General features: G+C 39.5%; 1 protein-coding gene and 1 long non-coding RNA gene across 5 annotated transcripts in view; one reads left to right on the plus strand and one right to left on the minus strand.

Moving 5' to 3' along the window:
• Csrnp3 (cysteine and serine rich nuclear protein 3) overlaps positions 1-27,632 on the plus strand; it is a 199,332-nt gene that overhangs the window by 17,487 nt on the left and 154,213 nt on the right. For 2 of the 4 annotated variants that reach the window (XM_087900021.1, XM_087900022.1), the window contains exons 3-4: positions 1,798-1,922; positions 17,012-17,099. In XM_087900021.1, coding sequence (XP_087756147.1) covers positions 17,087-17,099 — 13 coding nt within the window. In that variant the 5' untranslated portion in view covers positions 1,798-1,922; positions 17,012-17,086. The remainder of the gene's footprint in view (positions 1-1,797; positions 1,923-17,011; positions 17,100-27,632) is intronic. The other 2 variants (XM_087900020.1, XM_087900023.1) reach the window with 1 other exon arrangement.
• LOC148118721 (uncharacterized) lies at positions 1,010-3,369 on the minus strand. The gene is made up of 3 exons (XR_015735858.1): positions 3,009-3,369; positions 1,763-2,118; positions 1,010-1,680 (listed from the first exon to the last, which is right to left on the minus strand). It is a non-coding gene; the product is annotated as an uncharacterized LOC148118721 (long non-coding RNA).

Raw genomic sequence — 27,632 nt, forward strand, 5'->3', positions numbered from 1 at the left:
GAACTTGGGTCATTAGACTTGGTGGCAAGTGCTTTTTACCTGCAGTCCCCTATAATTATTTCCTAAAAGTGTTCCTATACTGAGCATATCAACAAAGCCTCGACAGAATTTCCCACTTGGCCTTCTATTGCTGTGAAAAAGGTCATGATAAAAAACAACGTGGGGAGGAAAAGATTTATTTCTGCTTACGGTTATATTCTACCAAAAAGTAAGTCAGGGCAGGAACTCAAGACAGAATCCTGGAAGCAGGAACTGAAGCAGAGACCATCAAGGGATGCTGCTAACTGGCTTGCTTCTCATGGCTCACTGAAGCTGCTTTTTGTATACAACCCAAGATCACCTGCCTACAAGTAGAGCCAACAATGGGTTAGACCCTTCTACATCAACTGTCAAACAAGAAAATGTTTGATGATTGCCTATAGGCCAATTTGATGGGGGCACTTTCTCAATTGAGGTTCTTTCTTCACATACAACTCTAGTTTGTATCTAGTTGACAGAAAAAGCTAATGTGACAACAAGGTAAACTTGACTTCAAGTTTAATTTTTGTGTTGAATAATTTCTGTCCTTAATAGTAAAGGTAAAAATTATTCAAATGAATTAATGCAATATTTTTATGTAGAGTTTTATATCTTTCCTATTGTTATTTAGAGATTTTTTTAAGCTCACAGAAATATCCTCAAAAGTCTCACTGACATTTATACAAATCTTTCTGTGAACCCTAAAATTCCATTTTTGTACCTTCTACTTCTCATTCAAGGTTTAAGAATTTTATTTGGTACCTGGCCATACTCCATCATTACCAGAAGAATTTAGGACTCAAAAACAGATCAAATTTTGTAAGAAGCTTTAGGCTCTGTATTACTTATCTCTTGATTAATGCAGAACTTTTTAATGAACTTGAAACAAGCGCAAAGAGTAGAAGGTTCCCGAACCCTTGGTAAGAGAGAAGATAGCTGCAGTTTGGGAGTAAGATTGTTTAGTGACAGTATCCAGACAAAGTATTTTGGGAAACTGTGCTTTTTTTCTGTCTTTTTCTCTTCCACACCTTCCTCCAAGCAGCTGTACCCTTGAGAAAGGCTGGACGCTGGCTTTATGTCTTGCTATGGTGCTCAATGCCTAGAATGGCACACAACATTTGATGATGTTTAAATTTCTTTATTGAGCAAACAGATCCATTCTGATAGTCCTTTTGTTCCCTTTTGATGTTGTGCTGGAGTTTGGTCTTGCATTCTGTACATTTTGACAAGTTCTCTAACATTGAGTTACACTCCCTGCCACAATTCAAAATTTTCAGGTGCCGTAAGAATGAGTCAACATGCATTGTATGGAATGCCAAAGCATTAGGTCAATTTTTTTTTCCTTAAAAAAGAATGAGTTCCCTGGAGGCTCACATTGTTAAAAATGCAGTAGTCCACATTAAATGCAAGACTGTGGGGAAACCCTCCAACAGTGCCCCTTCTCCATGCTTGGAGAGTTGCCTTTAGCCATTCCTGGAAAGCATCCTTGTCTAAGAGGTTGCTTCCCCGAGGAAACCCCTAATCTAATAGCACAGAGTGCTAATCCAGTAGTCCAGAAGAGCAAGTTCCACACCTCTGTGATTTCCTTTCTTCTTAAGCTCCAATAGTTTTTCAGCATCCTTGGCATCTGTGCATCTCCTAAAGTCTCAAATTGGTTCTCTCCTGGAAAAAAAAAAAATCAATCTCAAGACTTCTCTATGCAAGACGTCAATTGATTTCTGCGGCTTGTGAGCTCACAAAGTACCTGTAACGTTCATTAAGCACCATCGGATCTTGCAGATGTGGTTCGAGAAGCATTCCGGACGAAAGTGATGTTCTGGCACCTTAGGGAAGGCTGGAGAAAGTGCGGGTACAGCGTTTGATCGGAACATTTGAACAGTTTCCTGGAAGAATAGAAGTAGCAGGTGGGAGTTTCTTTCCAAAATAGTTTGATATATGGTAACTACTCCATTACCTCTGTAAAGCAACCTGTAGAGGAGGAGACTCAAACCCATTGTGGTCAGAGAAGTCTTAGATGGTAAGCCTTGTTGAGTTTCTTTTCTGCTGGGGTCTTGGTGGTGGTTTGTGTTTTGTTTTCCCATCGTCAGCTCTAGTTTGTATCTAGTTGACAGAAAAAGCTAATGTGACAACAAGGTAAACTTGACTTCAAGTTTAATTTTTGTGTTGAATAATTTCTGTCCTTTATAGTAAAGGTAAAAATTATTCAAATGAATTAATGCAATATTTTTATGTAGAGTTTTATATCTTTCCTGTTGTTATTTAGAGATTTTTTTAAGCTCACAGAAATATCCTCAAAAGTCTCACTAACATTTATACAAATCTTTCTGTGAATCCTAAAATTCCATTTTTGTACCTTCTACTTCTCATTCAAGGTTTAAGAATTTTATTTGGTACCTGGCCATACTCCATCATTACCAGAAGAATTTAGGACTCAAAAACAGATCAAATTTTGTAAGAAGCTTTAGGCTTGTCTTGATGATTTTTTTTTTTTTGAGTGTTGAAAGGGAGTGTCTGCTGATTCCCCATTTGGAAGGGAATGTTTGTTTATCATTTGGTAAATTGCAACTGAGAACTGCGAGTGGGGCCCCACCAGGAGGAGGACGAACAGTGGGCAAACATGATATCATGGGGACTTTCCTGTCCCTGTGGGCTGCACTCGGTCTAGTCCCAAACTCAAAACCTTATCAACCAATGGGAAGCTGGGAAAAAAGAAGAAACCCCACAACCCCACATCTTTTTCTTTAAGAGAAATTGATGGCTTGGTGCAGGCTAAGACAAGAGACAGCATTAGTGCCGAATCTCATTTTTTGACTCCGGGAACATTAGCAGGGTCTTGGAGAGGAGCTGGGCAGCCTCTCGCTCTACAGCTGTGGAGGCCAAGACCACGGAGAGGTATTGACAAGAATAAAAAATGTGAGCCGTGGTAGAGTGTTTAAATGGCAACCCCTAGACCCTGCTTTTCTACCCAGCCCCGCAGCTGGTTTACTTACGTGGCGGACTGCTAAGTATGGCGGACCAGCTAGTCACGGCTGTGCCATGGCCGCTGCTTTCCTGCCAACTCCTCCTAGATGGCAAGTGCATCTGTCTTTTGGCAAACGCAAGTGAGTTAAGAAATGGTATAGCCGAGAAGTCACGCTGTGCGTGAAGTGGCAGTCTGCTTCCCCTTTCTGCTAGGAAGCGACAAGGCAGGTTTTCCTTGTGTGTCACTGACGCTGATGGGAATGTCGCAGAGCAAACACGTTGTTCATTTGCGTGAAATTGGTTTGTCCTTGGGACATAATGCTTCTTGTGAGAGTGATGGAAATGTTGCCATGAAAAGGGGGTGAGCCGAAGAACGCAGAGCGAATCTTAAACAGCAGCTAGCCAATCCAGGGCTATCGAACTGCCTCTGTGGATAACGATCCTCAGGCGTTTCCGTTTTGTCCCAGATGGGAATCGGGCATGTTGAACTCCATGGAAACAGATCACATCTGTCCGTCTCTTCAACTCCAGGGCGCATTATTGCTCATTTCACAGTGCGGGCCTTTGGAAGCTTACTGCCCTCTGATTTTAGCTGAGCCCGCTAAGTAACAACTCGCCATTAAGGGGTGGAATTATAGTCTTGCACTGACTAGTCACATAATTCACTTTTATATTTGTTTGTTTTAAACTTTGACAAGTCACCGAAATTCAGCATCGAATGTAAAAGCATACTTGGACCAAATTTCCAAAAAATATATGATGTGTCTGCAATAGGCTACCAAGAATGACAATGCTATGGTTTTATGGTTAGCTGCTGGTGGAAAAGGAAACGTAAGGGCAGTCCTGTGGCGTGGATGGTACTGTCTTTCAACTGAGTTGAAATGAAGGTTAAGGCTTTACTAGCATGAGATCTGAGATGTATAATAGAAAAATTCCCCACTTCCTACATCTATTATTTTCTCAAGATGTTTATAGGTGGATTGATTTTTTTGTAACTGTATTTCATTCAGAGAAGAATTAAAGTCGTTATTAAATATTAATGACACCATCTTCGCATTAGTGATCGAAACGTTTTTCTCTGACAGGATAATCTATTTACAAATAAACCTTAGAATGTTTACATTTTATAAAGATCTCAATAGAGCATCATATCTGTCAAAGGTGAGGGGACAGAGGCAGCATTCTGTCACTCACTCTTAGTAGCCCCAGGAGTTCCCTTAATTGTTTAGGAACTTCTACCAAAACCAAATTGAAGTTTGTATTTGTGGGGCATAAAAGAATTTCAGGAATAGTTGGTTGGAAACAGGAGTTTTATTAAAGATAATTTTAATGCAGACTTTCAATAGAGGGGTTAAGAGAAAGTGTGGGAATTAGCTCCTCCAAGAAAAGTCACAATTACCTGTCCTAAATTAGCCACATATGCATTTGTGTGTGTGTGTGTCTAAAGCTACGTCTCAAAAAGTAGCTACGAAACCTCGTTCCCCTTTCCCTTCTCTTTAATAAGTGAGAAGATAGCGAGATGCCTGGGGTGAAATTATAATCTCATAAAACTAGAAGCGGAAGGATTACACAAAGGATTTCGTACTTGTCCATTTCCTGTGAGTGGGCTTTCTAGTGCGAGTCCTAGAAAATTACAGGTATACACCTGGGACTGGAGAGGCTTCAGTAATTGATACACAGGTCATATTCTTGCTTCTCTGCTGGCGCGTGGTTCCAGCCGGATTTCCCAGCGAAGCGCTCTATTCCATTCCGTGTCCCCGTAGTCCCCATTTTTCCTTCTGTTTACCCCAATAGCCTTACTCTGGGATCATCTAAGAGTGGCCACATGCCCCAAATGATGGATTGCCCAACTGAAAACTACTGTGGCTTGTAGGCTGATCTAAGTAAAGTGAGGTGATTAAAATTCTAACGTCCATCTTGCCAGAGTCACAGTCTTCTGGGTTTGTGTTGAAAAACGGAGACTCACTAGCTTCACATTGCTCCTTATGATGGCACTGCTGGAGGTACCAGTGCCCGAGGCGAAAGTCCTAGGTATTCTCTGAAGACCTTACAATTTATTGCAGAAATCAGGCTTCCTGACGCTTTTGACAGTTCAGGGGAGGCACATCTGTGTGATGTGAATGCACACAAGAATTGCTTAGAAAAGTGAAAAGTCATTTGGGACAATTTTTGTATAGGATACACTATGCAATGCTTTAATTTTAGGAAGTACATGTTTTTTAATTTTTAAATTTAAATCCAGTTAGAAGTGTAGTTTGTAAAAGCAACAAAGAAAGCAATTATTATAAATATAGCAAAAGCTAAACCAAAGACTAGTGTAAAAATGTGTGAAGGCATTCATTTTCATTTCTTTGTTGTTGTTGTTGTTGTTGTTGTTGCTTTTCAAGACAGGGTTTCTATGTGTAACAGCCCTAGCCCTGGCTGTCCTGGAACTCGCTCTGTAGACCAGGCTGCCCTTGAACTCACAGAGATCCAGCTGCCTCTGCCTCCTGAGTGCTGGGATTAAAGGTGGGTGCCACCACGGCTCGGCCATTTGTTTCCTTTTAATATTTAATTCTCAATAGGAAAGTACTTCAAGTGAGCTAAAATGTTAGTAAACTCAGTTGTGTTTGATTTTGGCTTTTGTTGCAAATATAGCAATGCAGTACTAGCAAATATGTAGCTATATACTTGGCAATTCTAAGACTTTGAATGAAAGTTTCTTAATTGATTCAAATAGTCAACTGGTAACTGTCATTTGAAGATTATTTTTATGGAGACTTTAATGATTATCACCGAATACTAACATTACCCACAATACTCCTCTTCAAAACAGAAATCACCAAATTAAAAAAAAAAGAGAGAGAGAGACAAAATCCAAAGCAAACAGCAACAACACACTAAACCCTAACTGCAAACAATTCTCAACGCTCCGTGAAGGTTGTTGAAAACTAGGCAGGATGCTAATGCACTGGCTGCTTGTGCTGCGAGCCTTGTTGGTTGGAGTAAGGCCGAGATGGTTTCTTGGTTGGGTTCATTTGCTATGGGTCCTGCTCCTTGTCACACAGAGAGACCTGAAGTACAAGGATTATATGTTTTCTTCCAGGATTAGAAGATAACGTAGCTAGAAATACTATAAGGTAAAGATGTGCATATTCATTCTCAATCATCTCTATACAGTTACTCTTAAATAAAATAGCAAATATTTTATTTGAAATTTAATATCTACAATTCCTACATTTAAAAAAGTGTATGTATTGTAAGGTTTGATATTAGAATTTGGCATTTATTCTGTTTTTAAGATACTTTGTTTGGAAGAAATAGTAAAAGTGAAATTTAAATGTGGGTCATACTCCCAATGAAGTTAATCCTGATTTCTAGAAATAAACTGGTTCATTATTTTTTTTTTCTTTCCTTCTTTTTTTGATCCTGTGTCAGACTTGATTTTCTGCCATTGCTGTTTCTATGGCAACTCTTATTTTGACTTGTAAAATAGTAGAGATTTCAGATTATTCACATTTTCAGATATTGATTTCAAGAATACTTATCAAATTTCATATTGATTTACTTAAAAATAGAAATGTGAAATCAATTTTAGCTTTATAGATTATTGTTTGAAAGATTTTTGTGACAAAAACTGTATACAACCTAGATGTCTTGCAATTGGTTAGATAATTTCTGGGAAACTGAAAATTAATTGCTATGTGGGTGATAAGACCAGTGGGATAGATTTATCAATTGGTATAAAATATGGTCACATTGCTAAACGCATATGTTAAATTTTATGCTTCCATTGGCGTGTGCATGTGTGTGTGTGTATTTTGTATTTGCAAGATGTAGAAAAGTAAATGTATTTTCTGAGATTTTTCACAGGTGTCAGAATTATGAGTGATTTATCTTATTTGTCTATCATCTCTATCTGTCTGTCTGTCTATCATCTTCTCTATCATACAGTTTTTTTTCCCAACAAGAAATCTGTGTTCATGTATTGTAATTTCTTTTTCTTTCTTTTTTCTTTTTTCTTTTTTTTTTTTTTGTTCTTTTTTCAGAATTTGCTCTGTAGACTAGTCTAACCTCGAACTCACAGAGATCTACCTTCCTCTGCCTCCCGAGTGCTGGGATTAAAGGCATGTGCCACCACTACCTGGCTGGCACTTCTTTTTTTAAAAGATGTATTTATTTTACTTTACATGTGAATATTTTTGCCTGCATGTGTATATAGGCATGACTGGTACATGTGGAGGCCAGAAGAGCGTAGTGGGTCTCCTGAGAGTTACAGATGATTGTAAACCATGTGGGTAATAGAATAATCAAACCCAGGTCCTGTGTAAGAGCAATACATGTTTTAAATCACTGAGCCATATTTATTATCCCTGTTACCTCTTTCTAGAAGGCATCATTTACTACTGCTGTTACAACATGTTCATATTTAAATCTTAGGGAAAACCCTTAACAATTGATATAAAACTTGATCAATTTATATACCCACTCTGACACGTTTATATACTTGGTATCTTGCTCAAACAGACTTGAAATATAGACATATGTGTATATGTATGTTTGTGGGCAGATGAATTTATATGATGTCTTTCTATCCCCAAAAAATGAGTGCTGTGTATATAACTTATTTTATACACAGTGGAATTTTATACTTTCATTTATAGTGTTTATTAAGATTTGAAAGTGTTTTTATTTTGAGGTAATTTTCTAATACGTTATTTTTAGTATGATAAAGGTATAGTTTTTATTTATTGATTTTTTTTTTAAGTTAACGTGATTTTCATGGGACACCCTTTAATTTGCCATAGATTGCTTTGCTGTCTGTTAAAGATGTATCCTTTTGTTCAGAATTTTAACTTAATAAATATTGAACCTCATCAAATTCCTTATCAATACATCTGATCATATTATCTTAACCTGCTAATATGATGATCTGAAACATTTTTCCAATATAAGACTGTTATTATCTTTTTTAGTTTTATCTAAAATAATATTTTAATCTCGCACAAATGCAATTTGATATAGCAATGTATGTGCGTTTAAGCTTATTTTTGGAATGTTCAATTTTTTTAAAAACTGGAAGTACATATTAATTATTTTGTATGCATGCATACCCATGTGCAGAGAAGCATTCTGAGAAACACAGCTTCCACCTACTACGTTATAGACTGTAGAGGAAAAGTTAAGATGCTGTAGCATGGCGGGAGCCCAGGAATACACAGTAAAATGTATCGAGAGATCAGCAGCAGATTGTGAGTTCATCAAACAGCATGAGCAAGAAGTGACTCTCATTCAACAAATTAACAAAAATGACTACCCAATTTCAATTTCCAAGAATTTCTATTCTATTAAGCAAAATTTCCTCCCATTTCCCCTGTGACGTGTTCTAAGTGGCAGTGGTGTAAAGAAAGCCCAGAAATGCGGTGGGCAGGGGGTCGTGGGCCAGGTGACCAATCATCTTGTTTCCCGTCACCTCTTCATCTGTCCTGGAGGTAGCATGCGAGGGTCGGCACAGCCTTGCTCTGTGGAGCGTCGCTGACTCTGTAGCTGCAGATTAGCTTTAGACTTATACAGACTTCTATGTCTTTCCCATCGTTTTTCTTCTGATGCCTCCATCAGGTGTGTGTGTGTGTGTGTGTATTCTTTTTGAAGTCTGATTAGCAGACAGAAGTCAAAGAATACAAGTGCATAAAAGACAGGAAGAAATTGTCTTTCTAGATTCTGTTTCTTTTATTTTTTTTGACTTAAATATTTTATTTAAGATGAAAGTAAAAGTGTTAAGATCAGTGACAACCTGCCCGCCTAACCGTGTTAACTTTCCTTCTCTTGTTGGCAGTATATAACTAAGTCCATAGTTCCATTTCTGATGTTTGTCCCAGCACCTCTCTATTCAGAGCCAATAGTCAGGGTGACATTGACTTCACACTGAAAGCGACAAAGGCCTCTGTACAATGTAATTGTAAAGGAGACATCTTAGTGTGTATAATAGAAATGGCAGAGATAAGATCCACCAGGCAAAAATGGACTTGGGGCTGGTCCTTCCTTCTCCACTGTAGTATGCTTGTCTCCTTAAAGGGGAGCTGGGTTTTCTTCAATAGCCTATGAGACTGTAGGCTTCCCAGGTGAGCTGTGGAAGGCTTAGCCCGCACATGCCCGTATGCGTATATAACCACCTAGCACCAAGCTCCTTTTCTTATTGTTTGATAATTTATATTAAATTATATACAATATATATTGTGTGTATATATATATATATATGTTTTGCTCAATCCCACCTCCAATCCCCTTCCCTCTAGCTCCTCCCAGCCCCCACTCTTCTCTCCCAGCTGTACCAACTCTTTGAAAGCAGACGGAGTCCATTTAGCGCGCCACCTGTGTGTGCACGTGTGCAAGGCATAGCGCGCCACCTGTGTGTGCACGTGTGCAAGGCAGACTCCAGGGAGCATGAGTAGCCTCTCGGGGCTCATTTCTGAAGAAGGGGGGCTCTCTGCCCCCCAGCAGCCTTTAGTTGCCAACAGTTCTTCAGTTGGTTGGGACCCCATTGAGTCCCCCCACCCCACTGCCTACCATCCATACTTTCAAGATTTATTCAGCATTTACCTCATGGCAAAACCATCTTACTGTGAAGTCTCTTTATAGACAAGCTTCTGCAGTGAAATTCCGTATCCAAAGTGGGTCCTTCTTTACACTTTATTTCTGGCAGATGTGCTCCAAGGTGTCGCAAACATGCGAATCTGAGACCATACAAATCCCACAATTACAGGTGCCGCTTCTGCCTGCTACAACATGCAATGGTCCTCGAGTGGAAGAACCAAGTACATAAATTTCTATTGGGTGCTGAAAATATTCTATAGAGGGAACTTTGACAGGGTTTTTACATTTTAGTTTGACCGAAAAGATGAGGACATAGTCCTATCAGAAAGTCTGTTATTTATCCCCCCCCCCCCTTATTTTTGAAGCAAGGTCTTGCTATGTAGTTCTGGCTATCCTGGCACTCACTCTGTGCACAAGGCTGGCCTCCAGTCCACAGAGATCCACCTGCTTTTGTGAGTGCCATCACACCTGGCTTTCTATTTTTTAGAAACAATTTTCTTTTCCATTATTTTTTCATTTTGATTACATTCCCCCTCTCCTATCAGATCCTCCCCTCTCTCTTCCCACCCCAATTCACTTCCTTTCTTTTTCTCTCATTAGAGAACAAGCTGCCATTTATAAAACTGTAATAGAGTAAAATAATATACAATAAGAACAAATGAAACAGAATCAGACAAAAACAAACAAACAATAACCAAAGAAAAATCAAAAGAAACAGATACCGACACAGAGCCATACATGTTCGTACATCCAGAAAGCCCATAAAAACGCAGAACTGGAAACCATAATATATACGCAGATGACCAGTAAGGTAAGAAAAGAAAATACCCTGAAAACCATTATGACACTAAGAACCTCCAGAAAATTCCACTGCGTTCATTTTGTGTTCCTCATCTACTCCTGGGCATGGGGCCTGCCCGTAAGATTGGTTTGTATACCCAGTGAGACCCCATTGTAGAGAAACAGTTTTTCCTTTGCAAGTGGTTACCAATTGGAGATACCTTCTGGGTGAAGGATGGGAATTGTGTCCATTTCCTGTCTTAGGGCAGGGGCCCTATCTGGCTTAGGCCCTGTGCATGTGCTACAGTCTCCGGGATTATATGATCATCAGTCCTACAGTGTTTATTTAGGAGGCCTTGTTTTCTTGTTGTCCTCACTTTTAATCCTGTCTATGTGTGGTCATGTTCAATAGTGCAGTGCCTGCGGAAACCAGGAGAGGGCGTCAGAATCCCCTGAAGCTGTAGTTATAGGTAGCTGTGAACTGCTGGATATTGGCCTATATTGGCGCATTCCTAACTGCTGAGACATCCCTTCAGTCTTTAGTCCTCATCTTAAGAGAGAATCAAGGTTGTCAAGGTTGCCCTAGCCATCAGTTCAGGCCTTATGTGGGCATTCATGCCCTCTAAGCTGAGGTATACAGAAAATGTCCATCATAACTATTAAGTCAGGCACCTGAGTGTAGCCAGTCTTTCTCTGTACTGCTGGCTCCCAGATAATGACATGGAGATTTCTTATTAATTATGAAAGCTCAGCCTATAGCCTAGGCTTATTCCAAATTAGTTCTTATCACTTAAATTAACCCATTTCTTTTAACCTGTGTTCTGCCATGTACCACCCATCCTGATTTATGTGCCTAGATCCATCCCCAGTTCCTCTGTATGCCCGGAAGTCCCACCCTTTTTCCCTGCACAGTTATTGGCTGTTTTCCTTTTTATTGCACCAATCACACCAATATACCTTCGCACCGCATACAAATATACAACACCTGAGGCTGCTGAATTAATTAGAAATTGAGCCAGCAAACACTGAAGAGCTCTGAGTTTCCTTCATGCCAATGGACGTAGTTTATTTTTTCTCACGGTTTATTTCTATTTTCTATGGTTGATCGTAAAAGTATACAGACACAGTGTTCAGTTTAGATGGTTTCCCAAGACCATCTGTAAGAACTTCTGCATTTCTGGGGAGCCTGGCCAATTGTAGCAATTCTTCATTTCCTTTGTGAGCTTAAGAAACTCTAATATCAGCTAAAAATCCAAAGCATTTTTGAAAATAGACTAAAATATTGTGGACGCTGTGTTCTGATTTGTTTGTGTGTTTATGGGTAGTTGGGAGCTTTAAAATTTATTCATTTCATACAGATGAAAGGCTTTATTATCTTCATATCACAGAAATTGTGTACGTCTCTTCTTTTGCAATCCTATTTTTCTCTTTCCTCTGTAGGTAACCCTTCCGCAGTCTTTCATGTTTTAATCAAAATATATATATTCCCATGAAAGCATTTTGTGAAAATATGAATCATGTATATTGTTCTGAAAACTGCTTTTCTTACTCAATAGTACTTTATGGGATTTCTCATTGTTATTTTTTTTTAATATTTATTTATTAAATGTATACAATATTCTGTCTGTATGTCTGCAGGCCAGAAGAGGGCACCAGACCTCATTACAGATGGTTGTGAGCCACCATGTGGTTGCCGGGAATTGAACTCAGTACCTTTGGAAGAGCAGGCAATGCTCTTAACCACTGAGCCATCTCTCCAGCCCCTTCTCATTGTTATTTATCATAGCTTTGTTTTACTTTTTAAAAATGATTACATGACATTCCAGCATATGGGCATGTAAAATTGAGATAACTATTCCCCTATGAAGGTTTTCCCTCCATTGTAGTTTTTAATCCTACTATGAACATGCCCCGATACATACGTTTTAGAAACATACATTTAAGAGATGTTCTTATATATTACTGTTTCAACTTTGTTGGATAGGTATATCAAGTGAAGATAAATATCACAATGTACATTGAAATATTATTTTTCCAAAATTGAAGCAAAGTGCACACATTTGTAAAATGCACACATTGAGGTACAATTGCAGCATTTCCCATGGTTTTTTTTTTCGGCAAAAATTTTATTTGCCCAATAAGGTAATCTCTCAATGCTAGTAATAATAATAATATTTGTATTAGTAGTCAAGGTAGATCATAAGCAAACAGACAAAATTGCATCACAAGTTTTTATTGTTGGTAAGTGAGGAGGAGTTAGAAAATATGAAGGAATATTTACAATAAGTTAGTAATGAGATCCTTGTCCAAGGTGTACTTTGGTAAAGGCCTAATGAGGTCAGGGAGTAGGCAGTCACTATTGGGGCAGAAGAATACTTCAAGAGGGAAAGAACAGAAGGCAGAATATGGTTGGCAGGAGATTGATACTTGTTCCGTAGGAACAGGCAAGAGAAGAAGCAAGAAGGCCAGGTGGGGACATAGAGTAGGGGACAGGGGCTACAGGGGGAAGTGGCCATATTCAGGACATCTTGAAGGCAGAACTGACGTGATTCTAGACTTTTTGAAAATAAAGGGCTTTAGTTTGGCTTCATCTTTGCTTTTGATTTGCAAAGCATTTTATATGTTTAGGTGTATTAAAAGTACACACGAGCCAACCCAACAAAGTTCTTGATGCTTAAGATTGGGACAAAAATTAAATGTTTGTCTTTTTAATTGACTTACGTTGTATGTATGTAGTGATTGGCTTCATAAGACATTTTCAATAAAGTATGGCATGTGTTTTACCATATTCATACACATGCCCTTCCATTTCTTCCTTCTCTTCTCTTCTCTTCTTCCATTTCTTCTTCTCTTCTGCCACCTAACCTCACTTCTGTTTTCAAAAACATATGATTCGTATGTCTCTATATACAATCTAGGATTCACAAATACAAGAAGCACAAGATATTTGTCTAAGTCTGGCTTATTTTATTCAATAGGTTCATCTCCAGTCACATCTATTTACCAGTAAATGCAGCAATTTCACTCATTTATATGGTGAAACAAAACTCTATTGTGTTTTATACTTTTGTTTGTTGACAGACACCTGATTCTCTAATTTGGCTTTGGTGAGTAGTGTTTCAGTAAACATGGAAATCCAGGTTTCCTTGTGTGGGCATGAACCTGGAGTGGCATAGGTACTGTTTCCTCTCTCTCTCTCTCTCTCTCTCTCTCTCTCTCTCTCTCTCTCTCTCTCATTTGTTTTGCTCCTAAGACAAAGTTTCTTGGTGCAGCCCTGGCTGTCCTGAAATTCACTATCTGCACCAGATTGGATTGGCAGAGATCCACTTGCCTCTTCTTCCCAAGTGCTGGGATTATAGGCGCACACCACCATGAGCAACTTTCTTTCTTTTTTTAAAAGATTTATTTATTTATTTATTATGTACACAGTGTTCAGTCTCCATGTATGCCTTCAGACCAGAAGAGGACACCAGATCTCATTACAGATGGCTGTGAGCCACCATGTGGTTGCTGGGAATTGAACTCAGGACCTCCTGAAGAGCAGTCAGTGCTCTTAACCTCTGAGCCATCTCTCCAGCCCATGAGCAACTTTCTTTAGTCTTTTAAGAATTGAACCCATTACTTTACACATGATAAGCAAACACTCTACCACTGAGTTTTCTTCTAATCCATGAAATAAACTTTTTTATTTTAAAATAGCTTTAGATTCAGGGGGGATTTGCAAACAAAGCATAGAGAATTCTTTTGAATGTCTTGCCCAGCTTCCCCCAGGGTTAATTTCCCATGTAACCTTGGTACACTTGTCAAAACTAAGAAAATACCGTTAAATAACTTTTACCAGATTTTTAGTTTCTCTATGAATAGTCTTTTTGTGATCAAAGAACAATTGAGACAACGCCCTGAGTTAGATCATGTGCCTTGCTAGCCTTCTTCATCTCTGTTTGTTTCACGGCCTCACTTTATTTTATTCAGTGAATCTAGTTCACCTTCATTGTCGGGAGTGGGGAGCAGCCCCTATTTCTCTTCTCTGTGTGTTATTTGGGGATCTTTGTAAGAAATCATTCCTTCTCCGGCATTTTCCAGTCATTTATTTCAGGACAAAATCGTTTATACTGGCTTTGTTCTTTGGGTTATGAGTGTATGGTTATGGTATAGCTACGTAATTTTTATTGCTTACATTGTTCTGACATTGGTCACTGACATCTTTCTGGTAGTTGTTAAGTCTTTATTTCCTCATTTTTTTTTCCTGTTGTGAAGGATTAAACTCTGGTCTTCGAGCATGATAGCCAGATGACCTACCACTAAGCTATAACCTCAGCCTTACTAGTAATGTATTTATGAATATTTTGTGTTCTTTCCTTTCTGTATTATACAGTACTTCAATTCGTCTTGAAATCCTACTGTCTCCATCTTTGAATGCACCATTTTCTAAGATAACTAGGTTTTTAATGTGACTAATTATTGAACTGAATGGGATGTTGGGGCTGGGGGTATTGCTTAGATTCCACCAGATGACTATTCAATACAAATAGTGCTTCCTGAAAACATACATACAAATAACACTTTATGGACTAAATAGATTCTGTTTACATATATATGCAGTTAAAGAAGAAAAAAGCCATGAATTTGAAAGCGAGAAAGGTACAGTACAGGGAAGAGTTTTCGAGGAAGAAAAGGAAAAGGGAAATTATGTAATTAAATAATAATTTCAAAACTACTTTTTCAAAAGAATGGTTCCTGTTTCCCAGAGCCCCTGAGCTCCGAGGGCTTAGTCATCTTTTCCTGTTTTCCATAGGCACCTACACATGTGGAACACTTGCCTATTCTCTCTCTCTCTCTCTCTCTCTCTCTCTCTCCCTCTCTCTCTCTCTCTCACACACACACACACACAAACAGAGACACAGACACACAGACACACACACAAATAAAAAATATAAAATAAATATACATTTAAATAGTGTCAATTATAATTAATTGACTAATAATTATAAACTACTAATAAAAACCCAGAGACAGATGACAGATATTGAGGTTCAACCTGAAGGTCAAAAGAGCAAAACAACTAGCCAGCCCCTGGCTCTTTCCTCTACCTCAGTCCAAATTGGCGATCCTGCCTCCACGAATCTCAGAATGAGACTGTGTGATAGCTGCCTCCTTTCATTTTGTATTCTCTCTAGGGCTGGGATTAAAGGTGTGCACCACTCACTGCTCGATTTCTATGCAAACCCGTGTGGCTACTGGGATTAGAGGTGTGTGTCACCCCTGCCTGGTCTGTAAGGCTGACCAGGGGGCTGTTTTACTCTCTAATCTCCAGGCAAGCTTTATTTATTAAAACACAAATGAAATATCACTACAGACGGCATACACTTAAATGGGAGAAACAGAAAGCCTGGAGGGGGCAAATTTGTGTCTCTCTTTATTCCTTCCTTTCTTTGCATTGCATTTGTGGGCATTTCAAATGCAAGAAGGCTGCTGGCCATTCATGTAAAACTGTGGACTAGATTATAAGGTGCCTGCTACTCTCAAGGTCATGGTCGACATCCGGTCTAGAACTGGCTTCTTTAGGTCTATTTACAAATGGTACTCTTTAAAGACATGGTGCTAGATATGGTTTCTTATGATAGAGTTAGAAAAGAACTCATGGTGAAATCTGCTAGAGGGGGAAAGTCAAGCAAAGAGGCCGAGAAAAGATGGTAAATTAGGTAGGACAAAAGGTGGGAGAACGCAGTCTCACTTTGCAATCAAGTGATGAAATAATTCATGAAGTGGGCAGTAAGCATCTCAGTCACATACTGGCCTTTGAAGGTGTAAGGAACTGTCTTTGGTGGTTTGGTAACCTGCAAGTTTACTGCTGACCTGGGAGGTCTTCGTGGAGCAGTGGAGAAGACATCTAGTTTGAATGAGTTCAATTTTGCTGAAAAAGGAGAATGTCGTTCTGTAGGAGTTTCCTTACGAAATGGAATGCAGAAATACAGTGGTAGTGAGATGGGGAGCTCTTGTGAGAGAAGATGTGTGCTTTCAGGCTGAGGGGTCTCATGGCATCTTTACATATGGATGTGAATGAGTAAGAGAAATGGAGGAGAAAAGGAGGATGTGGAAAAGAAAGGGTATCACGGAATCTATGAAGGCTTTTCAGTGGGAGGAAATGGAATCACTTCACGGGAGGAACTGCTCTCCCGTAACAGAGAGAAATGTCTCTTATGATAGGACGGAAGTTAACAATACAGAGATTCCCATGAAGCGAGGGGCAATGGTCGTAAGGGAATGGAGCAACCTGAATTGTGGTGTCTTCATTTTTCTAGAGGTGGTAGCCTAAACCAAGAATAAACAGATAGGAAGGAGCAGGGAGGGAAATTCAAAGGGACTATTAATTTCTTTATATCCAGAAATGATGAATTAACGAGCACACTATTGGGGAGCCATTAGAAGTCTGAAGCTGTAGTTATGCCCGGAACTCAAGGACCTTTGGTATCTCTGGTTCCAGTCCTCTCTTTAGCTACTGGGATGGGGAGAAAGCGGAGGTTAGCTAGGGCTGCTCTTGCTGCTGCCGCCCCTGCTTCTGCTAAGAGATCTGGGAGGTGAGGCAGGAGAAGTCCCCCAAAGGGCTTGTAACCAGTTCTACTCATTGAAAACAGAATGTTATAAAACATTGAAACGTGGTTTCTTTCTCTTTTTCAAGAAAAAAATAAGAAGATATCAACAGACTGAAAAGGTATATTCAGAAGCATAGACTCTTGGGAGGACACTGCAGTTCATGAGGCCGCAAGGTGAGGTGACTCCATTATTACCATTGCTACGCTTTCAAGCATCTGATACGACTCTATTGTAATTGTCCCAGGTTACGATTGCTAATGTGTAATTGGAGAAGCAAAATGTTCTTACTTAAAAGACATATTTTTAACCATGTATCTTTGGGGGGGGGGTCTTTGAAAGCTTATCCAGAACAGAATTATAATATTTGGTTTCATTAGGGGTGATTTAAAAAATATATCTTTTACTAGGGAATGCTGCTTCTTGTAATTCTCTCATTTTTAGAAGGTAGCACCGTCCCAGGAAAATAAATATGAGGTATGTCTATACACTTTATTTCTTGTGACCATAACAGTCAGGAATGATGGTGCAGACATTCGATCCCAGCATTTGGGAGGCAGAGGCTGATGGCTCTCTAGGAGTCCAGCATGCAGGCCACCCAGGGTTATGTAGTGAGAGCTAGTTTCGCAGATTCTACATTTCAGTTAAAAAAAAAAAACCTACACTTTCTAAAAGAAAGAGAGAAAAGAAAAGAAAAGAAAGAAAGGGAGGACGAGGGGGAGCCCTCGAGAAGAGGTAGAGGGGTGGGTGCATCTGGGAGGAATCATGCGGAGGAGTTGGCAGCAAATGTGATCAAGTTACTCTGAATGTCATTCTAAAGAAATTCTATACATACATACATACATATGCTTATATGTGTATATATACATATATATTATACATAAGTGAATTCATTCTCTGACTTTCTTAAATGTTTAAGAATCGCCTTTGTGAAGAGTATTTGCCAGCTATGAAACGATGATTTGTTTGAATGGTCAAAAACATCCTGGGGGCGGGGGCAGTCATGTCTAACATATAGGACAGGTAAAGAAAAGGAAGCTAAGCTGTTGTTAAAATAAGAACGGATGTAAACTATGCATTTAGAAGTTATGATTATTGTGTGGGCTAACGTTCACAATCACGGCATCCTTTTAAAAAGTAGATGATTTCTTTCTCATTGGTATTGTGAAACAAGTTGTCATAGATCGCAATTTTAAATATAAAGGGTCCACAGGCTTTTATTTTGATTTGGCCAAGCTTGTCTTCAGCCTGGCTTTTCTTTTTCATCAAAGAGTTGGTTCACTTATTTAGGATTTACCATACCATAAATTAGTGGATTACATGCCTTAGTGTTTGAAAATGAGTAAGCTGTGGTCTTGGTTGCCAACCTTTCGCCAATGAATATGCTACCCAGAGCAAATTTTATTATTAATTCAATACATTATTTAAAAGGAGAAGCTAGACTGTAGAAGGTGTGCAACGAATTCTAAGCCGTGTGGGGACTATCTGGGGTTGTCATTTGTCATCATGCCTCGCCTCAGCCTAGGAAACCAAGAGTCTGTACCAGAAGAACCTTGCTCTATCTCAGCTCACACCTGAGGGGCAGTTTTCCAGCCTGCCTGTGGCTCCTTAGGTGCAGCATATGGAAAAACTCAGAGAGTCTAAGGCAGAGGAGGTTCCCTGGTCACAACTGCAAATTGAATGTTGTGGAAAATAGTTATGCAAACACCTATGAAAATAACAGAGGTAGCCCCACCCACTCACCTTTTTGCCTCATTTGCGTTCATTTTATTACCCTCACTAGGCACTTAAGTTTCCTGGTTACTGGAAAGGGTTAGCAGGGTGAGGAGGGAAGCTATGAGCTCCTAAGGGTCTTAGGCAGATAACAGCAGGGCCTGGAACCTGGTCAAGAAAGTTGTTTTCTGTTTGTTTGTTTTTAAATTAAGGCTATCAAATAAACGAAAGCAATAAACTTTGCAAAGGTGCAGGGAGGCCAGGTGTGGTGATGCATACTTTAAGCCTTTAATTGTCTCTTCAGGAGGTAGATGCAGTTTGAGGCCAGTCTGGTCTGTGTCACAGGTTCTAGGACAGTCAGAGCAACGTGGAGAGATGCTGACTTGACAAACAAAACAAGAAACCAAAAGAGTCAATGAAAATGCCCCACACCCAGTTTTATCATTAGAAAAGTGGTTCCTTTCATTCATATACTAATTGTAACCATTCAATTGTTGTGCTAAGTTTGTGTCTGGAAGTGGAGGAAGAACCATGAACAAAGTCCACCAATGTCACAGTAGAAACTCCATCTCGTGGGAGATAATATAGGTAATGGGTGACGTAGTTATGGCTTAGGTTTGGTGGTGTGATTGCCACGGAGAGAAGTTAAAGGAGAATATGGAGTAAACATTCAGGTGAGATTGGTTCTTTAGGAAGCTCACGTGACTTAGCACGGCATGCTTTACACAAGAGATAGTTGAGATGCTGCTTTCATTCACACAGAACAGATGTGGTGAGACCCAGCACGTGCTGGTTGATTCCTAAATCTCGACCTATTGAGATGAATTTGTAAATGTGGAAAGGTGTATCACAGAAGTATCTTGCTTAGTTCCACCAGAAAGATGATATGTTATTTTTAAAAGAGAGTGTATTTCATACAAATATTTGAAATAAAATGCAACTGAGTACAGATTTATCAGTTCACTTATTAAAAGGGTAAAAGGTATAGTTATTTGTGTCTGCACAAATGGTTATTTGTGGGTACCAACAATTAAGTGTCCAGGTTTTCTTTAACGATAATCAGGTTGGGAATTTTCCTACACGATGTTTTGCTTTGAACACATGAGTGTTAAGGCCCAGATTTTTTCCCCCATTTTTCATATCCTGTCATAACTAGAGGTGAGCCCATCACATTAAATGACATCCTCAAAATCTTTCAGTCTTAACTAAACTGGATACGATTAAAAAGCTTATGCAATTTTGTGTGCAGAAATCTATAAATCAAGTGATTTCATTTCCGGTAAATATGACGGGAAAATGTCGTTACTCAAATAAACAAGACAGACTGGATTACAAAATCTCAAAACTGTGCCTGGTGTGGCACGCATTTATTTGATCTTTCTTCTCAGGGAAGTCTAGTAACTGAAAACAGTAGACATTATAAAAGTCAAGAAGGCCAGGTGTGCTGACGGAGTCACGAGGTACAGAAACTCCAGGATATCCCCATCTATTGGTGAATTCTAGAAGGAGTTTGCGCCAGAATAACAAAAACAGCAGCAGCACTAACAGTAAATAAAAACCCAAATAGATTTCCAAAACAGCTTAGGGTAACAATTCCCGAGTCTTCCGAAAAACATGTATCTAACCATCGTATCAACTGAGGAAATTAAGGTGCCAGCATCATAGCAATGAAAGGATCACAGAGTGAGCACCATGTTTGTTTAGTAGCTATTTAAATTGATCTATAGCCAATAGTGTTTATTCCATGATGTAGAGAGCATTAGTGGCCGACTCTAAGAGCTGACCACAAAGACAACTTTTATCTGTTTTAGAAAACCAAAATTATGGGAAGAAAAAGAGGGCGTGACAATGTGCAAGGTAGAGGACAGTTAGAAACTTAGAGAGAAACCAAAGATTTCTTGTGCACTGTCAGTGTGTTGGATCATGGATTTATTTCAAGCCTTTCCTTCATTCATATATGAAAACTTTTATTTAAGGATACCTAAGGCATGACTTTGCCAAAGCAAATGTGTCCTCCTCGGTTCTTTTGATTTCATCTTCCCCAAATTTGCTTTACAAATTTGCTCTCCCCGGAATCCATCTCAAACACATAGCATGACTCTGGCTCCCTGCAGAGTCTCCCTGTTTCTCACAGACCTGCTCTGCATGCACACGGTTCAATCTGGCATCACCCGGTGTGGTCCTGCTGTGGGCCAACTTTCTCTTCTCTGGTCCCATCATTCTCTGCGATTATCCAAATGTTTTTCCTGGTCTTGTTCTTCTGTAATGCTGATAAAGATTTAACCTAATCTACCGTACTCGACCTCAGCACTGTTAACACTGTTGATGGAATTCTCACGCCACTGGTACCCTCCTCTATAATGACTTTGAACGTGGCCCATTGTCTCACTGAATCAAAATAATCTGCGTCAGGAAATCACTAATCAAATGTGAACATCCAGACCCTCCAAACCTTGATCTATCCCACACAGGAAACCTCTCAGTTAAAACGTCTCACTTCTGCTCAGGGGACCAGGACTGCTGTTTGACCTTTGTAGTTTTTAAATTTCTTTACTGGCTTCTTCTTAATTTTATATTTATAACATGTTTTATAAAATGGTAAGCCTGAACATAAAAAGGGCGGGGAAATTAAGACAGAGAAGGAATCAGGTAACGCTTGTACATTTCCCTCCCTGATGTTTTTATCGACTCGGTGAAAACTCCAGTGCCTTTGGGCTTTCCGTACTCTTTCCCAGGCAGATCGGGATTTTGCATGTGTACCGGTGGCTGGCTCTGCTTCGCTCTCCAGCCTGTTCTTCTTAGACGGAACCTATGACCTTGAACCCGCGTCACCACTGCTCCCCTCTGCCCTTACAGGATTTGTAAGTGCCAGGAGAGCAAGCCAGACACACCCTGTGCCACACAGTCTGCTCTTTAACCGGAGTGAGTCCCTGAACAGCAACCGGTAATCCCTCCCCGTGACTGTGGGCTGACACCTTCAGAACTGTCACCGGGCTCAAGTCACAGAATCTCTTGCCTTCACTCAGTGCCCCTACTCTTTTAACGAGAAAATTGAGGTCACTGCGCAGAAATGACTTGTGAATCCTTGCAATTTCGTCTCTATAAACATTTGTATTTTCCTTCAGTCTCAGAGCAGGATCAGTCCTTCCCGCTATTCAGCCTAAGCCCGTGTTTGATTCTCTCCCTTTTCCCCGGGCTGAGACCTTTTGCCACCCATTATCTCCGTATGTCCTTTATCTTCAACCTTGTCTTCACTGCTGACTTGCTTTCTCTGCCTACTGGATTCTGTAGACTTCCATCCAGAAACCAAACAAAAACAAACTGATCCCTCCCTCCCTCACTGCCTCTGCATTCCATCTCTCTCCTTCCTAACACATCTGAACTCTGAAGCAGTGGGCTTCATTCATTTTCCCTTACCTCCCAGAGTCACTCAGTCCTTAGCCCTGGGCCATCTGATTTCTAACCCCATTTAATGGAGCATGCTCGCTCTAAAGGCATACACTCCCTGCAGCCCTTATCTTGTCCAGTTCTCAGGCATTTGACAGTATGAACTCCATTTTTCTTCTATTCTCTTGGCTGCTGTTTCTCTCTTCCTTTGTTTCTCTTTGATCTCCTAGGGACCTTTTTGTAAAGGTCCGTTCCCTAGCTTCCTATTTGTTAGATCTTCCATCGAGAAGTAATGAATCACAAACCCAAACACCAGAAGATGGTTACAGGTGCAGGTAAAATAAGCGAGTTTAGTTGGCTGACTGAAAACAATAAACATATTGGGTTTTAAAAAAAAACCATGCCCACCAAAATACTCAAATTACTCCTGCTTTGAATGACCAGGACCCTGAAATATTGTCACACAGCCCATGGCCTTTCTGTCCTCAAATGCTCCCTGACTGTACTAGGCTCCTCTCGAGACTGTCACGTCACAGAAGCCTCCAATCTTGTCCATTAAAGCTACAGAATTACATTGGAGATACACACACACACACACACACACACACACACACACACACACACACACACACGATAGCAATGCCTAATGTATCACCCCCAGCAATGGAGTGCACTACAATCTCTCAGTGTCATTCTCTGCCTCTCTCATGTTTGTAAAGATATAATCACAAAATGCAATGGAAAGATAATCATAAGTCATTGAAAAGGGTTTTTAAATTTGTTAATGAATCCAAAGAAGGTTCATAATGAGTTAGTGCTTGATAGAGATATTTAATACAGTGGTAAGAGTTAAAGATTATGACTTACTGAGAGGATGGTTCTAGATCCATTCTTAAAGGTCTTGAGGAAAAACTACATAAGGCATATATAACATAAAATCAAAGTAAATTTTAGATGGATATTTAAAATATTTTTTAAAATTTTATTTTTCAATGTGACGTATGTAATTTTTTGCACACTGACTGCTCATACTTCCCACGTCCCTACTACCCCTGACCACCCCTCCTTATCCCCCGCCATACATTCCAGTCCTGTCTGTTGTTCTGTTTTGTGATTCACCAGGATTAAACAGGGGCATATGTGTTCAATGGATAAAGCTATCAATTGAAGGCTGGTGGGCTCATCAGAGGTAGTGATTTCCCTCCCAGAATCTAGTGGTAGAGTGCTTCAGAGGTTTATATGAGTTCAGCTGGTTTATATGAGTCTCTCCCTTTTCTTGATTGATTGTTAACAGAGCTAGTCTTGTGTTGGCCCAATGCAGGTAGCTACAGTTGTTGGTTAATGACTATAATAGTTGAATCAAATCTAAAGAATGAGGGTCTTTGCCCTTCATCCTATCTTTCAGTTCCTACATACTATCGGCTCCCTCTTCAACAATATTCATGACTCACCCTCTTCACTTACAGGTATCCATAAATCTCTGCATTCACTACTGCTCATTGTAAGAAAGGGCTTCTCTGATGAAGGTTGGGTGTCATTTTTGTCTATGGGTAGAAGCAGAGGTGTTTAGAAGGCAGTTTGTTACTATGTTAATTTAGTTAACTATCAGAAATAGGTTCCCCATATGGGTCTATTACCTTCCCAAACCTGGGGTGTTAGCCAGGCTTACAGTACCAGGCATTTATTTATAAAAGTTATCGAAAATTCAGTAAATACATACAACTTGCAGGCATCCATATAACTTTTGTCCCTCAAAATACTTAAGCTATGCAAGATTGCAAAGGCGAAACAGAGGCTTCCATTTGTTTTAAAATTTAAATCCAGTCACATTTTCTCTTGGTGTACAGTTCTACTTGAAGTGATGATTACATGGCCATCTGTCTTCCCTACAACCGAGAGAAAGAATAGTTCCATCCGTCTCAAAACTATTTTGAGATGTCCCTTGACAAGTTCTTCCCACCTCAGTCCCAGGCAGCTAATTCAATCTAGGGCGTTGTGGTTTCCCCCTTTCCAGAATGTGGTTATTGGTCACAAAACGAAGTCTGTAGCCTTTTGCCTTTACTCCCTCCATTAACATGATGTTCAGAGACTAAGTAATGCTGTTGTGTATGTCACGTTTGTCACTTTTTATTGGTAAGTCACAGTCTTCTTGTGTCTACTCTCTCCCTCTGAAGAACATTTGGGTCATATTTTGGAGCTTTAAAGGAAGTTACTATAATCATCAATTTAGGAAGTTTTTTGTTCATTTGTTTTTTTTCTTTTATGAGAACTTAGTATGATCTGAAAATGAAATGTAATTTATAGACTGTTTGAACATTTGATGTGGGGGCACTCTTTAGAAAGCCTGTGGCACCTTTAGGAGGTGGGGTTGTGCTAGAGGAAGTGGATTCCTAGGGGCGGGCATTGAGGCAGTACAGCCTGGCTCCTCCATTTCCTGTCTGCCTGCTACTTCCAGAATGCTGACACATTTCCTGCCACAATGCTTTCCCCACTGTGATGCACTGTATCCTTTCATAATCTGTAAACCCAAATAAGCCCTTCATCCCTGAAATTGCTTCTTCTTAGATATTTGGTACAGCGGCAAGTAGCTGTTATACAAAATTCATACCAGGAAGTAGGGACGTTGTCGTGGTGAACTCAGCTAGGAGTTTTTAGACCTTAGGAACTGGTTTGTGGCAAGGATGTGGGGTAAATATTTTGGAACTTTGGATTTGGAAAGGCTTAGATGCTGTAAGTAGAACTCAATGGGCTGTTCTGGGGGCAAGTTTAGAAGATCAGAATACCAAGAGAAATGCAGGCAGTAGAGGCCCACCACCCAAGACTGCAGAGGGGAAGGGCTTGTGTTGGGAACTGGAACGATCTGGCTACCTATGCCCCTGAGTGAGAACATAAGTGAGACTGTATGCTAAAGTAAGGAACAAAGACTTTTGGCAAAGAAAATTCCAGGACAACATAGTGATTGGACTCTGTCCTAGTGACTGCTCACTTCTCTTGTCTAGGTCTGCAAGGAGAAAGAGCTGGTGGGAGCAGAAGGGTCTATGGAAGTGTGTAGTGTGTAAGAAAGCATCGTGGGGGTGTTGAAAGATGCTGGTACTGTTGTGCAGCTATCATTGTTAAAGAAATAGTGCCATCAATAAGAAGATACAGTGCCCTGCCCTAGGACAATGTGAGCAATACCTGGGTCTTGCCTTCAGGTGAGATCCAATCCATAAAAACTTCAACCTGCAAAATGTGCATTCCTTTGAAAGGTGAGAACCTGCACTCTGATCCCAACACCTTTGAGCAGGTTCCTTGCTTGGAAATATCTGCTTAGGAAAGCATTTCAGCCTCAAAGGCATGCAGATGACATGGCAGCTATGGTCCAAGAATGGCAGGCTACATTTTGACCTGATGGCAGAACTTGGCAGCCTTGGCCATGAGAGCTCTTAACCACTGAGCCATCTCTCCAGCCCTAGTTTGTTGACAGAGGTTTCTGTCCCGCCCAGTCCTGCAGCCATTTATCCCAAAGAAATACACAGAGGTCTATTTTAATTATAAACTGGTTAGCCTATTAGCTCAGGCTTCTTATTAACGAATTCTTGCATCTTAAATTGGCCCATTTTTCTTGTCTGTGTGAGCCACGCTGCTTGATACCTTTATCAGTGGGGTGTTCTCATCTTGCTTCCTCTGCATCTGGATGATGACTGCAGACTGAGTTTTCCTCTTCCCAGAATTCTCTTGTTCTCCTCACCCCGCCCATACTTCCTGCCTGGCTACTGGCCAATCAGTGTTTTATTAAAATATAAGTAACAAATCTTTACAGGATGCAAGGCCATTGTCCCACAACACTAGTCCTTGGAGCTTTAGTCCAATTCCTGTTTGTTCCCTGCTTCCTGGCCGCAAACATGATGTGGCCAGCTGCCCCACACTTCTGCTGCCATGCCCCTCCTGCTATGATATCCTGGATACCCCATTGAACCCTAGGTCAAAGTCATCTCTCCCTCCCTTAAGTTGTTTCTTGACAAGTACATTTGGCCACAACTGCAAGGAAGAAAATTAATAATAGAGAACCTAAAATTTCACTCGAGGGGGAATTTTGTTTAAGTGCTGCAACACTGTAGGACGTGATTAGTCTCATACTGTATTTCTGCAGGAATATATGAACTTCCTGTTTTCTTCACAGCTCCATCAGCATTTGGTACTATTGTGCTTTCATTTATTTTAATTACTTGATTTGACACTGTGGTTTTACTTTTAATGAAGAGCAATATTGAGCATCTTTTCTCATGTTTATTCACCATCTGCATGTGCCCTTGTAAAGTGTTCAAATATTCTGTCCAAATTTGATTAGTTTTCTGTTGTTGCGTTCTGAGATAGGCAACTTGTGATCATTATCTCAGTCCATAGCTTTTTTTCCTGATTAGAATATTTATAGTAAATATTTTTTTCTTTTGGTTTTTGAGACAGGGTTTCATTGTAGTTTTAGAGTCTAGCCTGAAATTTGCTCTGTAGACCAGGCTGGCCTTGAATGCACAGAGATCCACCTGCCTCTGCCACCCAAGTGTTGAGATTAAAGGCATGTGCCACCACCGCCGGGCTTAGAATAAGAATTTTTAAACTTGATATAGCCATGCTTTTGTTTCTTCTAAAAATTATGGTTTTGGTACTAGCTATCAGGATTTTTTTTTCTAACTCAAAGGCACAAATATTTTCAATTGTATTTATTTTTTAAATTTTGATTTGCATTTAGGTGTGGGTCTATGTTGAAGCTTTTTCTCTATAATTTGGAAAATTGAAATTTAATACTTTATTTGAAAATATCTTAATATTTCATCGTATGAAAAAAATTATCCTCTCTTCACTAAATTTCCTTTACATGTTTGTCAAAAATTAGTTGTCTTTATGTCTAGATATATTTCTACTTTCTTGATTTTTTTTCCCTTCTTGTTATCAAGCTACCATGATTATAATTTTTTTCATTAAATCTTTAAACAGCATAGGATATCTTCATTTACAAATGCATAACTTTTGTATTTTAATATCTTTGTCTTACCCCATACATTTGGAGTCTTCTTGTTGATGTTTATTAAAATATCTTACTGCAATTTTGATTGATATTCAGTTACATATATTAGAACAATGCCTTGTTGCATATATAAGATTAAGTAGCTATTATTATTAAAATATAATCATTAAATATTATCCTATGTCATATGAAGATAACTTACAAGGTCTCGTCCGAGCTTTTTACAAAACAAATTCTAAGACTATTAAAACTACAAAAAACCAAAAACCAAAAAACAACTCTCAACGTGTTGATCAAAAACATTGATGGTATAATGGTTGCAAAAGCATATAAAACATTCTTGCTTTTTGTAGATTCTCATGAACCTAACTTGTCAGCACATACTTATAATCTGAAGTTTACATGAATATAATAAAATTGAAGTTTTCTTCTTTGTAGGGATTATGGAATTCTCCATAAGAGACTAGAATGGAACTCAGTGGGTTGCACATAGCCATCCATATACACACACACACACACCAGCACAGTTCTCCTGAATATATGAGCATGGAGGAATAAGTCACTTGTAGGTAGTTTATGAAATCTTATTTTAAAAGGCAAGTAA

Source organism: Myodes glareolus, chromosome 21 (assembly GCF_982192425.1).
Source record: "Myodes glareolus chromosome 21, mMyoGla1.1, whole genome shotgun sequence".
Classification (NCBI taxonomy): domain Eukaryota; kingdom Metazoa; phylum Chordata; class Mammalia; order Rodentia; family Cricetidae; genus Myodes; species Myodes glareolus.